At 47.9% G+C, this 16,770-nt stretch overlaps 4 protein-coding genes across 4 annotated transcripts; 3 read left to right on the plus strand and 1 right to left on the minus strand.

Moving 5' to 3' along the window:
• Nucleotides 1-1,147: 1,147 nt before the first annotated feature.
• Nucleotides 1,148-2,067, plus strand: POSPLADRAFT_1033307 (hypothetical protein; the record flags this gene model as incomplete). Its single annotated transcript, XM_024476925.1, has 3 exons — nucleotides 1,148-1,218; nucleotides 1,398-1,507; nucleotides 1,562-2,067. The coding sequence occupies 3 exons, from the start codon at nucleotides 1,148-1,150 to the stop codon at nucleotides 2,065-2,067; spliced, it is 687 nt and encodes a 228-aa protein (XP_024339324.1).
• Nucleotides 2,068-6,465: 4,398 nt separating this feature from the next.
• On the plus strand, nucleotides 6,466-10,704 carry POSPLADRAFT_1140739 (hypothetical protein; the record flags this gene model as incomplete). Its single annotated transcript, XM_024485220.1, has 10 exons — nucleotides 6,466-6,702; nucleotides 6,865-6,980; nucleotides 7,416-7,492; nucleotides 8,168-8,739; nucleotides 8,807-9,022; nucleotides 9,053-9,274; nucleotides 9,328-9,509; nucleotides 9,876-10,063; nucleotides 10,262-10,311; nucleotides 10,369-10,704. 10 exons carry the CDS (start codon nucleotides 6,466-6,468, stop codon nucleotides 10,702-10,704), a joined length of 2,196 nt encoding a protein of 731 aa, XP_024339325.1.
• A 2,864-nt stretch (nucleotides 10,705-13,568) lies between these two features.
• POSPLADRAFT_1169211 (hypothetical protein) lies at nucleotides 13,569-14,625 on the plus strand (the record flags this gene model as incomplete). The annotated part of the gene is made up of 3 exons (XM_024488049.1): nucleotides 13,569-13,734; nucleotides 13,794-14,361; nucleotides 14,419-14,625. Coding segments are annotated over 2 exons (724 nt in total), but the record flags the coding sequence as incomplete, so codon positions are not given.
• An 855-nt stretch (nucleotides 14,626-15,480) lies between these two features.
• POSPLADRAFT_1140721 (hypothetical protein) lies at nucleotides 15,481-16,255 on the minus strand (the record flags this gene model as incomplete). Its single annotated transcript, XM_024485217.1, has 2 exons — nucleotides 15,481-16,038; nucleotides 16,091-16,255. The coding sequence occupies 2 exons, from the start codon at nucleotides 16,253-16,255 to the stop codon at nucleotides 15,481-15,483; spliced, it is 723 nt and encodes a 240-aa protein (XP_024339327.1).
• Nucleotides 16,256-16,770: the final 515 nt, after the last annotated feature.

Here is a 16,770-nt window from a genome sequence, read left to right on the forward strand (position 1 = left end):
TCTGTCAAAGCATGTGCACGCTAGATGCATACTATTTGAGAGATCTGATGTCCTGACAAGCAGCATGATGTTTCAGGTTCGAGAAGATCGTGGGAAGATGGGTGGCTGTTGCCCAGCTGTGTCGCCCCGACTGTTCTGTTCAATGTCTGGATCTGAGGCTTAGATCCAGAACGCGTGCACTCCGTGCTTCATTAGATGCACCGCAACATGACACATGTGTTCGGATTGTCCCTGATCAGAAGTTATCCAGTGCTGCGCCCATCATTGCTCCTGTAGTTAGTACAAAGGCGCCCAAAAGCGAGGTGCGTGTAAAATGCTGCTTGTGTCGAGGTGTGAACGCGCTAAAGAGGTAAATGCTAGGGACGACATCTGTCTATGTGTGTGGTCCGTGCTGTGTCGCATCATCCACTGCAGCATCTGCGCGTAGAGACAATCTTCCGTGCTGTGCCATTAGTCATCGCCGCTCAACCACATGCTCCGTCTCCGATCATGCAGGGAAGTGGCAGAGAACTGCGATACACAGGTCGAGCCTAGTCGAACCCTCTGATGTCATTGGACATAACTGAATCTCAGACATCGTATAGTGATTTGCCAGGCAAATGCATACGTAGATCCCACTTGCGCAAGTGGTACAAGGTGCTGATCACATCGGACTACGGTCCTCGTGTGGACACCTGAAAGAATGCATATTAGATCATGAAATGTGTGCATGCCAAACACCTGGGCTCGGGCAAATGAAGGGCTTGTTTGGCCTGCGGGCCCACATAGGCGAGTCCGACCCACACTGCTTTACGAGAGATGGTACACGAGACGGGTAAGGACTCATCTGGTTCCCCCCACCAACAGGTTTGGCAAAGGAGGACGTTACTCCCGCTGATGGTCAGGGTGTTTGAGCGGGGAAGGCTCCGATGAGCAGCCGCTGGTTGAGCAGTATATAAGGAGCGGGCGGACAATCTGCACTCCTTATCGCTGTGTGACCTTAATCCTCTTCACGTCTTAGTTCTCTTCGTAGGTATTGCACGGTAAGTGGATGTCCTGTGATTGCATGTATGCCTGTCTGTGCTGACCCCGGACGTGCAGCCTCCTCTTTGTCTTTCTTCGACTCAACCATTCCTTCATCCGTTTTCTTCACGACTTAATAATCACGATGCGTGCTTTCGGCTACGTTCTTATGCTCTGCTCCTTTTCCATCACCAATATTCTTGCGGCACCCGCATTGTGAGTCTGTTCTGTATTGATCGAGCAGTGTGCAGTACTGAGGCTGCTGCAGCAACTCATGGTATGCTCGGGATGACCTGGACCTGATCTCTCGGGAGGACCTGGTCTCGCTCTTGACGCGCGAGTTGTACATCCGGTTGACCCCTTACAGTTATTGTCATCTGACATTGGTACTACAGGAATGCGCATGAAACGCCTACCCTGTACCGCGGCAGTAACGCGAACAGTCCAAAGTTGGACAACGTGCGGCCCAAGGACGCTGTAATGGACGGTGATAAAGTCAGCACAAGTGAGTCGATCTTTGCTAACTGTGCGATCGGAGTCTAATGCGGATATTCGACAGCTGCCAAAGGGATATCGACATTCGACCGCATCCTACCTGCCTGGAAGGCAGACAGGAACCAGTTGAAGAACATTTGGGTGCTGCCGGACGAGGCGGAACTCACGGTGCTGGAGTTGACAGCGGTCAACGATAACCGCGGCACTGGTCACTGGAACATCCGGCTGACGGTTGAGATGACACTGGAAGAATTCAAGGAGAAGCTGAGTAACCTGAACGAAAAGTGCAAGAAGAGACCTCTCACGGCTGAGGAGGAAGCAAGCTTCAAGCCTAAGCCTAAGGATAACAAGAACAAGAAGGGTAAGTGGACAATCGAGGATCTGCTCGCTGCACTCGAGCGACGTGGATTCGGGGATCTGCTGACCCACTCTGCGCGCGACAATTATGTCGTATCTGGCTCGCACATTGCACGCTACGACTCATACCCCTACGTTGCTCGTCGCTCCAACATGTTTGCCGAGCTCCCCCGTTCTGAGCTCGACGCTCGCGGCTTTGACGGCTTGGAGTGATACTAAGTTGGGGTAGTGTATATTGTATATGATATATCGCACGATGTAGCCATTACCTTCCAGAACATGACGTAATCGCGATGTCTTAGCCATCTGAAGTGTGCTTTTATGAGGTTCCATGCTGGTAAAAGCACCTGGCGTTTTCCGCAGTAATGCTAGCGAATATAGTTGAAGGCTGCTGCTCATGTAACAATCAAAGTTCAAATTGTGTCTGCATTGTTCTTTGATCTGTCTCCCGCAGCTATCCACTTGCTTCACATTTGCTTTGACGTGCTCGTCTTCGTCACGTGGTCGCGCATTTGTGCCACAGACGCATGCGGCGTCTAGTGTAAGGTGAATAAATCAGTGTAAATTGCCCGGTACTTTTTTACAGGTAATTTACAGGTAATTTACAATTTATTACAAGGGTGTCCATTGAGAGGTGTAAATAATTCCGAATGGCCCCCATTTGGCTTAGACCAAAAACGTGTTTTGCACATGCATGTGACCCCTCCTCTTATCTGTAGGACCCCCCGTGCAGCTTTTGTTGCGACTTGGGGTCAAGTGACAGGGAATGAACAAACAGACAGGCTGGGGGTGTTCGACTGGGTCTCACCAAAGCGATGGTGAGCAACACTCAAACCTAAGGCTAGGGACAAAAGGTATATTAGTTAGGTAAAAAAATAATACAAAGGGGGCTTACTGACCTAGGGACAAGAGGTCGAAACTGAGGTCCCTAGGGCAGCAGAGGCTGGCTTATATACAGGGGAAGATAAGGGCAGGCTGTGCCCATTGGTCCATGTGCAGCTGGTCCGTGCACAGCATGCTGACACAGCCCTGGGGGCCGGTGAGTCAGAGCGGCTGTGTCAGCGGAGCCTGAGCTGTGCCGCGCACTGCCGCCCATCTAATCTGATCGTACAGTAGATAAGGAAATGTCTGTTTCAGGCGTATAGTACAGAGGTCACGGGTTCGAGCCCGCGAAAAGGAAAAAATTAAAAAATGACTAGATGCCATGTCAACTCATGACACCAGCTACAGTCAAAACCTCAAGTGAATGTCATGCTAAGGACACAAGTATTTGGTTGCTCTCCAATTCAAGGCAACAGTGAAAGAAAGGACAGGGGCTCCGCATGGGGGAATTCAAATGAAATTTAAAGCTCACACAATGCACATAACCTCTCAACTTAGCTCACTGTTGCGCAGTTATAGCATGGATGCAGACACGATAGGCCGCCCTGTGTTTCTTCGAGCTGCGCATAGAGCATCCAGCAGATTATGAATCTGTGACAGGTAACAAAGCATGTCAGAGATGTCATGATGAAAATCAAGACAGGTTGCATGCACGAAAGGAATGAATAGAGCTATAAGCAATCAGAAACTTTGAAATCTTCAGCTATCGAACATGTGTGCCAAAAGTGACAATAAGTAGTTACTAAGGTGAAGTATCTTTATAGACTCCTCAAAAGATACACACATGCTACACATCGAAGGCAGAGCATGCAGAATTTGCATCATGACATGCTTCCATTTTCCAGCATTCCGATGAAGTCAACCTGTGACAATGGTACATAGGCACAGATCGACTCCACCCAGAATGTTGTTTGATAGGACTGTTGAGATAGCTTAGCAAGAGCGCAAATCAACACCTTGACAATCGTCTCTGCCAACACATTGGCCAAAGCCAATGCCAGTGCCACAAGCATGAAGAGCAAGCTATTTTGGGACAGAGGAATGCAGTGCTCAGAGGTCGACCTAACCACTCGGAGCCCATTCCATTTTAGTGACATGATAAAACAAAAACAGGATCATCTTCAGGCAAGATTTGATAAGTGCAAGTGCAACAATGCACTGCCCTCGTGTGATGGGTACAAACATTAACACTGCAAAGCTTCGACCTCAGCATGCTAGGTGCTGCTTAGTCAGCACATGAAATGCAGGGATTTTGGATTGGAACACTGTTTCCACGAGCCCCCTCACTGCCACGCTCAGGGAGGCAGAAATCACAAGAGCACACCTGTGATTTAGAGCTTGGGACTCACTATGAGGCTTAGGCTATTGAGTCTTTAACTGCTTGTTGATACTAGTACCTCCAATGTTGAGATGAATGAGCCACAGAAAATGAACGTGGGCTGAATGGACAACAACAGGGATGGGTTGTGATGGTAAGAGCGCAACAATGCGACTGCACCTGATCTAATCCAATCAGATCTCCTGTGTGAGCTCAACCAGGAATTCCAGTGCCGAAATCATCTCCTCCATATTCCTTCATATTTTTACAATTACTGAACACTCACTGCATACATTACAATATGGACACCTCATCTCAGTGTAGGCTACTGATGATACAACGGTCTATACTCCTATATCGATGCCTGACTCGTAGACGACGAGCGAGGACTTATGGACAGTGCGTCGTCCTGAAGATCGAGCGAGGAAGTCGAGAATGACCACTACCCCAAGCGAAGAGGAGCAGAGACTTGAATGAATAACCAGGTCGAACTTAGGGTTCGACCGACTAATGGTACAGCTACTTATACAAGTACCGACTACGCACGGACCATCGTGTCTATGTGGTCGTGTTAGTGAAGAAAGAAACGTAGTGGTACGATGCCGAGTACGAAGTGCGCACGGACCCCATTATGTAAGCTACATAATGTTCAACCTGCGGGTGAGCGCTAAGACAGGCGCCAGTATGGGCGCTAGTAGTACAAGGAATAGAGCGGAAAGACAAATGTTTCAACTGAAGGCCATACCACACAGACGTCCATTGAAGATTTGATGTTGTAGTTTCCTGAGCAGAACATAACACACTTCCTTCAACCAACACAGGCTCCGAATATCCATGTATAAAGTCTGCTACTTATCCCTTGTACCCTCTTGTCATTCATAGCATCTCTAAAGTTCGGTCCAAGAACGGGTTTGGACTGTCCGAACCTTGAACCGAACCTGCGGTTCAGGTTCAGTTAAGCTCAGTCCACAGGTTCCCCCAAAGGTTTGGTTCAAGGTTCAGAGCCATCAAGGACCAGTTCGAACCGTGAACCAGAATCAAGTCTCAATGGTTGCAAAAAGTACTTAATTAAGTTTAAAATGCTAGTCTATATTACTCTAACTGACAGACAATGTCTTGATCTTTTCACAGGGCCAGCGTGCACTGCTCCCTGAACAGCATCATGATGCGTACCCTGCCTGCCGTCGGGGGATGCCATTGCCTGCTGAAATAGGCAGGCTTACATAAGCTGGCATTGGTGAATGCGACAACTATGAGAGCATTGCACCTCACATATCCTTCTTAAATGCAGAGTCCCTTGTTTGGTTATGTATATACTTAAGGTATGACCCCAAAATCAAAAAAAAAACATCTTTTGTATGACCATTTTAGATCTGAAGGTTCACCAGGTTCAAACCTGCTCTGAACCTGCCAAACCTGTTCAGTGGGTTCGGTCCAAGGTTCGGTCCAGTTCAGACCAGTGGTATGTAGGTTCGGTTCAAGGTTCAGGGCAAGAGGCCCCTAAACCAAGCTAAACTGAACTTCGGACACACTAGTTGTTCAAAGGTCCGTTATCAATGGCTGACTGCCAATTCTCAGCCTCTCAGTATATCATGTGCATGTGCAAATAGACCCAAGCATCATGTTTGACGTGTTTTGTAGGGTACAGTGAAATAGGCCGGGCTAATTAGCTATGGCTAATTAGCCCTGGCTAATTAGCGCTAATTAGCCATAAATTTCACAAGGCCCGAAAATTGAGGGTTAAATAGGTTATATGATGTGTGCTGATTTTGGCCATGTTCAGACACTGTCCGGATGCAATAGCAGTAGTTGTACCTTGCAGTTGTTCTGTAGAAAGACTGGTAATCATATTATTGAACAGGTTTCGATTGCCTGTCAGTGTAGCAACATCAAGATAGCAATTCTCTCGACCATTGCAGCCTCATATGTCACTACAGTCCCCCACTGAGCTCACACAACAAATATTTTGCCTTCACCATTACTTGACCAAGCTTCCTTTGAGTCTTCCCTACAAAACTGTGCCAGAATCGTGCCTTGTGTCATTCTGCATTGATCTGGAGTGGGAAGCTGATGTCGGGAAATGGGCAGCTGTCAATTGCGCTCTTGAAGTACAACTGGGGCCACAAACAGGGCCTGGGGACACATTCATTCTGAATGAAAGGGGTCCTGGAATTGAGAGCTTGCCTGACATCCTCTCCAGCTACATGCCTGAGTTCTCGGGATCCCCACTGTTTCAGAAATGGATCAATGACTGCTGTTGGGTAGCATAAATGGCTTACAAAGTAGCCAGACAGCAGGTTAGCATAGCGAGATTCAACCTGGCTTTGTGCTTCTGTGATCTTGTAACTTTGCAGGTTCCACCTCCCATTGCTACCCAAGACACTCAAGATGCCTCGAAATCACTCACCTCCATGCTTGGCAAGCGCAAAGGAGCTGAGAAGCAAGCAGGTGGTCAAAAAGCAAAAGTTCAAGCCAAGAAGAAAAAGGTAGCAAAGGCCGAGACGAAGATACTCACAGATTTCACAGACACAACCTTCATTGATAGTGATGAAGAGCCCGACACCTGCATAGGAGGTGTGAGGCTTACCCCAATCTTGCTCAAAGTCACAAGGCTGTGCCGCGATTCCCAGAATCAAGACAAGAAATGGGTGTGATGTCTCGGTGTCATGGGTCAAAAGTGTTTGGCACGTGAACATAGTGGACAGCTTGAACATCATACCACTGAAAACACCTAAGTTGAATAGGCAAGGCAAAGTCTAGCAGATCATGAGAAGAAACAGACTAAAAAGGAAAGCTGATCAACTAAAAAGGAAAGCGGAGCATGGGAAATTGCCATCTTGGGCAACTTTAATCAGGTGACTTTCCTAATGGGAATGGAAGCCCAGAACCAGGTCCTAGGCCAGTGCAGAATCCAGCTAGGCCAGCTGTGAGTCAATCTAGTGGTAATCCAGACGAGGTGTAGGCCAAACCAGTCAGTAACCAGGCCAGGTGTGGGCTGAACCTAGAAAAATCCAGGTCAAGTGCAGGCCAATCCAGTAACACCTAGGCCCAGCCTAGGCCAATCTGGCAAATGCCCGGTTTCAATCCAGAATGAGAGAGAAATGCTATTGGCTCATAAAGCCTGCCCTACCAAGCAAGCATAAATTGCTATTGGAGGAGAGAACCTGCTTATGAAATAGTGATGAGTGGCGAATGAATAAGGCAGAATTAGATGCTTAGTCAGCAGGCCTCCAGAGTAGTATATAAGGACCCAGATTTTGTACAGTACAGACATTGACCCACTTGAGAGAATAAACATATTCTTCCTCTAAAGTCAGTCCACTGTGTGTAAACCAGTGTAAACTGCTATTGACACTGTAAGCTTGCTTGAAGTAAGGCTTGTCTTCACTGTCTTTGACTCTGTCATCACTGTTGGCAACATTGTCAACATCATTGCTCGTCATTGCTTGTACTCACTCGTCATCACTTGTATTCGCTCGTCTAGTTACACTCACTTGTCATCACTTGTATTCGCTCGTCTAGTTACACCAAGTCATTTGGTGCTTATCTGCAGTGTTGAGGGCATACAACTTGCCCAAAACAAACTGTAGATTGACTCTAAGGTGCTTGCTTATCTGAAGCTTGCCTTTGTTGTCATAGTTCGACCTTCGTTCAAGCAGAACCCTGGTCTAAGTCACACTCGTCACATATCGCCCAGTTATCAGCAGTCTGTTGCTCAAGCGGAGTTATAGTCTGTTGAATCAAGCCAGTCAAGTCACGCCAAGTCACGCATAAGCCAGTCAATTCACATATAAGCCAGTCAAGTCACGTATATGCCAGTCAAGCATCCAAGTCACACACACTCATAAAGTCAATGTTAAGCCTTTGAAATTGTTGAAATTGGTGGTCTGGTTGTTGGTTGTTATCAGTCCTTGAGTGGTCATTAGTCAATCACATTCTTCCCTCAACCCGAACAACTGTGATAGCCTGATACTGTTGATGTATCTGGTGAACCGCACCAGAACACTTTCTGACCTGACATCAGTAGTGCAGGTTGTCACATCAGCTGGGCATGTCCTCGCAACCGAAATCACATATTTACGCATGCCAAGGACTGCAGATACTTGCCTGCAGACCTGCATCACGAGGTAGTGGTCCTGACTGCTGTGAAGTCAAATGCCAGTAAGGCCGAGGGGTCAAAAGCATCTGCTGATGTCAATATTGGCAGCGACTCCAATGCGAACAACAACAATGATCCCATCAAGGCTGCACATGAGAAGTCCGCCAGCACAATGATGAATCGGATATTCATGGGAGAGGGGAGAAAAAACTTGAAGCTGCGGGGTGATCGAGCATTAGCTGTGCTCATAGCTTGTGCTGGCATTTCACCAAACATTGTGGACTCACAGCAGTTCAAGGACTTTGTGACCATCATTGGTCGTGGGGTTTATGGATCCCCATCATCGACAACCCTCCGCAATCATCTTATTCCCAAAGAGGCAACCTACATTCACATTCAAACTATAGAGCTCCTTAAAACACAGCAAGACCTCACACTATCTTTCGACAGGGGTAAGACACGGAAGCCAAAAGGTGTCTATACTATTCATATCAGTACACCAGAGCGCCGGGTCTTTCTGATGGACCTGAATGATACCTCCCGTGTTAGCCATACCGCAAATTATATTGTCGAAATCCTGCAAGAGGTGTGTTACTCACATATCTCTACAACATTGATTACACAAGGCGAGAGCTTGACTACATATGTTTCAGATCATAGCAGGTGTTGGTGCTGAGAGGTTCTCTGGCATCATGTCAGATAACACAGGAAATACCCGGAAGGCTTGGCAGCTGATATGCACGATGTTTACGCACATTTTCAACATGCAAGACTCATGTTATGAGATGAATCTCGCATTAGGTCAGATCTCAGAGCTTCCTGAATTCAAGGATGTATGCACCTCACTGCCATATTATGTCATCATCCTTGTATGTTCAGGCTGAGATACTGAAATGCAGGTGATCTCTGACATGAGAGCAATCTTGGCATTCATGAACAAATTGACATACATGATGGAGCACTTCAATGATGCACACAAATATCTGAACATTACTATAGGGCTCGCAGCAATTGGGGATACTCAGTTCACTACACTGACATGGACCACAATCTCTGTATGGGAATGTCTTCCAGCTTTCCGGAAGATTGTTGCCCAACGTGAGCTTAATATAGAAATTGTGGTAGGTCATTTACAATATATTACATCTACATTGACTGACCAGCGCTGTGTCAGTCAAGAAACCACCTATTTGAGCCAAATACCCATGAGACATTACAGTTCAAACTCAGCTTAAAAATGTTCATTGCGGTAACCTCCCCCTATGCAAAAGCAATTAAATGTCTCGAGTCATCCTTGTCAACTGCCTCTGATGTCTTTGTCTTCTGGCCTGGCATCATCACGCAGTTGCACAACCTGTTCATTCACAACTGAGCCCATTTGGAGATGTCAACTATCAGCGATGTCCACGCAATCACAAACCAACAATACAAAGGGATGATTGATGATGGAAGTGAAGGCATATATATTACTGCATTCTTTCTTGATCCATGTATGTTCATTATTTTACTGAGCTGACGATACACAAGCTCACAATGTAGATATTAAGGCTACAGAGGAACACCTATCTTCAAGTCATCCAGCATCAATCCACTTGAGATACCGCCCATCAGGATACCATTATCACAGCCCATTGCTAACAAGGTGCATGAGCCAACTCGAAGCTCAACAACTGAGGACCTGGTTTTACAATGTGTTGGTCTCTGCCTATAACGCATCCTTAGAAATGAATACGGGAACCTTATTGATGCAAAACCGGATGAGATTCATACCGGAATGCAGCTGCGCAATCCACGTCTTGCTAACCTGACACCTGGTGCAGCTCTCAACGCTCTCAAGTCAGAGCTGAAGGCATATGCCAAGAAGTGCAATCCATTCTCACATGCACTGCGTGAAGGAATGTCCGTGTGTAGTTGGTGGGTGAAGATGCAGCAGAATGATGATGCTCACGTACTAGGGGTAAGCGAGGCATCTGCTCGGATGCCAGCTACCGCTCATGCTATAGCAGGCACTCGCAATCAAGCTCTATTCAGTAGTCCCCAACTCAATGGCAGATGAGAGGACTATGTTGACAATCACATGGCTCAATTCATCACGTTGTTCGAAACAGAATGTTCGGACTACATTAAGATCAGACAGTGGTATCACTGGGACCCCCAGGTGCGTCAATGAACATAGTCAAACTAATACATTAACATGAACACTATATCATTGTAGTCAACAAAGAAGGCACTGACTGTTAGCTGGCACAATATGGACGAGACCATTTGTGCCCCTAGCTGGCATGCCAAACAAGCACAAGACAGCGAATGTGGGCCCGACATACCATCCTCTCCCATCTCTGCAGACCTCCTCGAGGATGTTCCCAACTACAAGGATGAACGTCGAGACAAGTTTGTAGTCTCTGACCTCGTCAACCTCAATGCACTATTTTTGAAGGAGATTCTTGCCAACAAGTGTCCCGAAGTACCGCGTCCAAGGGACAAGGTTAGAGTAAAACATGTGTCGAAAGCGAGCAGTAGTGATGGATCATTGGACTGGGATAAATGGTAGTGATCGTGTGCTGTCGAGGTGTTTGTGTGGACAATTTTACAGTCGAATAAAGGCTACATTAGTTGTTGGACGTGCTTGTCAGCCTATGTTCTATACTGGCTAATTAGCCATAAATTACCTAGGTTAAATTGACCTCTCGCATAGGCCTGGGCTAATTAGCCGGTTAAGTAGGTCGCTGTACCTATTTCACCATACCCTATAGTGCGGGCAACCTAGAGGCCACCTGTTTTGTGCAAACTTTCTGTGGCATTCAAATTTCCCCCAGATACTTATCCCTTTAGTAGAAATGCCCTAAATCATGCTAGGACCAATCCTACTAAATGGATTTTCATGAAAGTCGAAATTGCCCAAGATGGTCACTTGAAATTGGCCACATCACGTGCACATCACATGCACATGTCTATACTCAGTAAGTATTACATAATATGCTTCCTAAAGCGGTATCTAAGCATCAAAAAGATGTGTATTGTCTGGAGCTGAACTGATTCACCAGTTACTGTGTGTCTCAAGCTCTGATCAACAGGCATATATTCATCCACCACACTGAATGGTGTTCCTGATGATGGATGGTCTCGGTGTCGACAGAAGCACAAACTTACAATAAGTTAGCCTCAAGGGCTTGCAATATATAATGATAGTTCTGTTGAATTTTGGGATCTGCGGCCGACGGGCAAGCCGCTGCGCTCGTTAACCGGTACCCGGTCAGGAACAATGTAGACTAGAATTCCTGTATTTAAGTAGTGTGCCATTATTGAAGCACCCTGCACGTTTGCTACGTGGGCTTCCTACTCCCCGGAATGGCTCGTTTGACGACATCTGAACAGCTTGTTCCAACAAGTTCTCATGCAAGTATTGCTTCATTGCACCCCAGAACAACTCAATACAATTGAGCTTGAAATGGTATTTTGGCAATAAAATGCACAACATGTCTCTTGACTTGAGTCTCATCGAGCTGAAGGTTCTTCTAACAAAATGATTTGTGGTCAAACACAGCTGTGGCACTGCTGTATCCCGATAAGTAAGTAGTATGCTATACTCTATACAATATATTACCCCATGGCCACGGGCGCTTAGTGGTGAACAACTGCCCAACCGATTTGGCCACTGCACATTTTAGGTGGTGACTAAGCAGTGTGCACCATAGCATTTGAGTAGGGGCAACGCTCAGCCAATTTAAACTCTGATGTGTCTGCATGTGGCACGCTTGCCGCGTCTCGCAAAGTGGGCGCAAAATGAGGTGCACTTTTCTCTGGTTCCTCATACTCCAAATATTCTGGTCAGCCATCCGTAAATCATGTAAAATCGCTATTGAGAAAGTCTTCTGGATAGAATCTTCCAAATTATCCTTCCAGGGGCTTATTTTCTGTAGCTGTAAAATAGATATGTTTGAAAAAAATCCATCCTGAAGACTTTCTTGAGTGGGTCCCCGAGCTGCTTGTGACACCTTTTCCGCGATGTTCGGAGTGCAGCGAGACGTCGGAAAGTGCACCTCATTGTGAGAGCACGACACGTGTTACGTAAGCAGGTCGCGCACGCCTCAACATGCTCAGCAATAGTACCCTCCATGCTCCCTCTCTTCTAGATGGACCGGAATGTGTTTTGATAGCTTCACCTTGGTCTACGGCTGTGTATGGGTCACTATCTACTAGGGTTTGTCTCTAATCCACGGAGCAAGGCTCAGGACCAAGTAGATTATGTTCAACCACTTGGTGCTGCTGCATCTTCTGCAAGGCGCAGAGTCCGATACTCATCGACATCTTCTGGCAGCACCCCTCCCTAACACAATACTTATCAAATGCTCAGGCAATTGTACCTCAGTCCTTTGGAAGAACAGCCCAACATGTTGTCTAAGCTCAAGCATAATGGAAGTGGGTGTCTTGGAGGAACTTGCAGAACATGTTAGATGGCGTGAAGTGGTCTCTCAGGAGTGTTGAATGGTAAAGAGACAAGGCTCAGAAGAGTAAGAAACCCTTCAGGTGCGTAGTACTACTTCTTGCTTCTCATCAGTAAACTGACCCGAAGATGGGCAACACTCAGTCAATTGGAGGGCTGATTAAAATTCTATAGACCGATCATCGACTCCAGCTACAGTAGCGCACCTCAGAGAGGTCGATCTCTCGCATGAACATCTCGTACATAGCCTACGCTCCCCCACTGCAGATGGCTCATTCCATGCCTGACCTAATTGCTCATCGCACACACTGTAAATAGCTCTATAACAGTGCATATACACTCCTTATGTACATGACAAACTACACAAATATCATCCTGATTTTATGGCCACTGTACCAGTAGCCAGGGCACGACAAGCATGTCGCGTCCGCTTTTTCCGCGCGTCCAGGTCACGTGACAGGGGACGCTTTTCGAATAGGCGTTGCCCCTACTCATAGCGTTTTGAGACGCGTCATGCTTCGGCGCTAACTGGGCTCGGCATGATCGCTTTTGTCATTTATGTATTCTTCGGTACTTAAACCTTAGATGCCCTCCATTTCTCCGTCTATCGCTCAGCCGGGTCAGCTGCGATATGACTGGATTTCTCTGACAGGTCTCGCGAGACTGCGCAGCCTCATTCAACGCTCGCCGCTACAATACAATCCGCATTACTTTCAGCTTCAAACTTGTGCGTATATCCTCTGATACAAATTCCATGGCCGCCAAGAAATGGAAAACCTCGCCACCACATTTGCAGCGCTAGATGATGTCCATGTGGCCTGTAGACTGCGAATATTCTCCTGCCGCTTGTCTAATCTCCGATGGGCTCAGGGGCGGAAGGGGACTATTTCCCACGTCGCGAAGCCTTGCTGAAACATAAAGTGTGTCATCAAGCAGTCTCTGCCTTTCGAACTCCTTCTCTTTGCGGTGACGATGTCTCTGACCAAGATCCCCGCCATTGTGGCCGCAACACTCGGTGCTTACACGACCGTTAACCCACCTCAGCCCCAGGTGCCTCCAGCTGAGCGTCCTCAGACTGTCGGAACCTATGAACAGATTTTCTCCTCGACTTCAAAAGTCCATGCTCAGGTTTTGAGAGTAAATCAGTTTCCTTCCAACTGCCGACTATGAGCTAATCTCGTTGCGCCTCACTATAGTACTCCCTCTGTTCCGCCGGCCTGTTGGAGATTGCAGTCATCCTTGCCCGCAACTATCCCTCTCACCCCTTCTCGCAGCAAATTCTTCGCGTGCTCGTGCGAGGGTCTGCGATACTCGCCAGCAGGGCTCGCTTCACCCGCAGTTTTGTGGTAGGCTGCGCTCTCGCGACGCTGGGCGGTCTCCTCCGCATGTACTGCTACCGTACTCTCGGCCGCTTCTTCACTTTCGAGGTTTCTATTCGAGACAACCATCGTCTCGTCACTGAGGGCCCATATGCGTATGTCCGGCACCCCAGCTACACAGCCTGGATTGCTACCATGATCGGGCTGGGAATCTGCCACGGGTGTCCTGGCTCCTGGATGAGGGAGTCCGGTCTTTTGGACACTGTGGCTGGCAAGACAGTCATGGGGCTATATGCCTTGTCCATCTCATCTGTCACGATCGGCTTTTTGCGGCGCGCCCCACTGGAAGATGCCCTCTTGAAGCGCGAATTCGGGAAGGAATGGGAGCAGTGGTCGAAACGGGTGCCGTACAGGATGATACCTTTCGTCTGGTAGAGCTGTTGAGGTACGTGCAGTAACATATTTCAGTGTTAAGGGTCAACAGCTCACATCGCAATCGCAGAAAGCTCAGCACACTACTCGCGAGGGTTTCACGAAAGGCTATCCGAAATAAAATTGACAGGCTGAGCCGAAGCCCTCGGCATCGGTTGACTCTATCCCTCTCTCACAGTATGTACGAACGTGTCCGACCTGAACTGCCAGGGTTTCTGTTATAAGTGGGATTATTTGTCAGTATGCACACGAGACTGTAATTGATAATCCTCGCAGTACAGATCATGTATCTTGCATTGTGCTTCATTGCTAATCGGCACTAATAGCTTCATACCCGTCATCCAAATCTCAGCCGAATCTAAGACCGCTGTTGCGCTCTGCGCCCGATCTGGCTGATTCCATATCATCAGACATACCAGATAACGTTTGCACGCAAGCGGGGTTGATGCGGAATTCGGCATGGTATCGTCACAGCCACAGTTTACCAAAGTAAACAGCTATCTCCATGGCCCGCTGATTGTCGCCGGAGGTACGCTTGCGCACACATTGAGTTCCATCTACAGGTTTGATGATATGGAAGCCGCAGTCCAGGAATTTAACTGTGATATTAAGTTTTCAGCGCTCATCATGGCCGTGTGTGAACTACATATCGCTACTCGATCCCATGATGCCTGCCGTATCTTAGAAGGAAGATACTGTCCGGCGATGAAACGCCCGTCGCTATTCAGCGATGGGCTGTGCTATCGACCGACATTTCGAAGCGAGCCGATGAAGGCGAAATTATTTGTCACAGCCTGCGTCTGGCATGCACTCCGAGGCAAGTATAATGCAGCTCTGGCCCTGTCGCCCTGATATGACCCAGACATGTACTGAGGGCGTCCGACAGGTATGCGTACACAATCGTGACTATCATAGTGACCACTAGTCTCACACTAGTCTCATGATATCTGAGCGCGTGCCGAGCATGGAGAAGAAATTAGCGCTGCGCATCCGGACTATGACCTCCTGGTTTGATCATCGACCCGATATCACAATGTCCCGTAGGGCAGACAACAGCATTATCTCTACAGTCCCATCAGTCAGAAACGGCGCATATAATGATAATATGTCCACTTACACTATGAGTAGACGGTCACCATACGAATGGTATCAGCCTGTACGGTACTCTCTCAGCCCACTGCTCCCATTGCTCGCCGAACTCCTTTCTCAGCAAAGTATCTTCCAAGGGAGCCCGCCTTAGGAAGGCAACCGTCACCGGCAGCGCATATGCAGCGTAGAGGGCAACCAGAGCTAATCCGCCTGGTGTATCCAGGATCCTGCACTCCCTCATCCAGGACCCGCTGCTTCCGTGGCACACGCTGAGCCCGACGAGGCAGAACAACAATGCCGTATAGCTTGGATGTCGTACATATGCATACGGGCCGTCCGTAATAAGCCGGTGCTGAGGCCTTATAGCGACTTCGTACGTGAAGAAACGACTTAGCGTCTTGTAGCACCGAAAGCGAATTAACGTGCTGACGACGGTGAGGGCGCAGCCAACTAGGAACAGAGGAGAGGCGCGAAGCCCGTCTGCAGCGGTCGCTGTACCTTGAGCAAGCAAACCCAATATCAGCCATGTGCCTGGCGAATCGGGGTATTCCTTTGCAACTGCCACGGAGAGCTCAATTATGAAGACCGCTGTTATGAGCAGCTATGCCATCGCATGGTTAGACCAATGTATAAACTGCTGTACTGAGCCCTACCTTCATGCTCTGACAACGTATTCGGGAAGTTGCTGAGAATAATCTCTCATATCTTCCAACGTTTGAGGGACGTGATATGGCTTGAACCTGCGGCTGAGGAGCTGTAACGGAGACATATGTGCACGCAGTGCTAATAGCCAGCAAAGATATTCTCAATAGAGCCATTGAGTGCGTGGTAAAGAATTGGGAGCCTGAACAACCATTTTGTTCATGCAGCGAGCTTTATATAGATCCGCATCGAGCGCAGAGTACCCGGCAAGTTGTCGGCCATTTCAATCGGCATGAAGTACTGAGTAGGTACATTCAAAATTGCCGCTTAAACCTCGCTGGAAAACAAGCGACATTTAAACGGCCAAAAGCAGCGAGCAGAATCTGAACTCCCCTCGAGAATAAGCGACAAATAAGCGACTGCTCGTCGCAAGCGCTCGCAGATTCTGGCTTACGGCCATGTCACGCTTGCATGATTCGCCAACCTGATTGGCTGGTCAGCCCTTCGCGAGTCGAAAACGTGATCAAATCACGGCTGCATCACGCTTAGTCATTCGTGACGCTTTCAGCGACGTTTCAGCGACCTTCAGCCACATTTGGGCGCTCAATAGCAGCGAAAAGTCGCTTCCTTTCCAGCGAGATTTAAGCGGCAATTTTGAATGTACCTAGTATTGAGTCGTATCGCTTACCGT

This window comes from Postia placenta, assembly GCF_002117355.1.
Source record: "Postia placenta MAD-698-R-SB12 unplaced genomic scaffold POSPLAscaffold_6, whole genome shotgun sequence".
Classification (NCBI taxonomy): domain Eukaryota; kingdom Fungi; phylum Basidiomycota; class Agaricomycetes; order Polyporales; family Adustoporiaceae; genus Rhodonia; species Rhodonia placenta.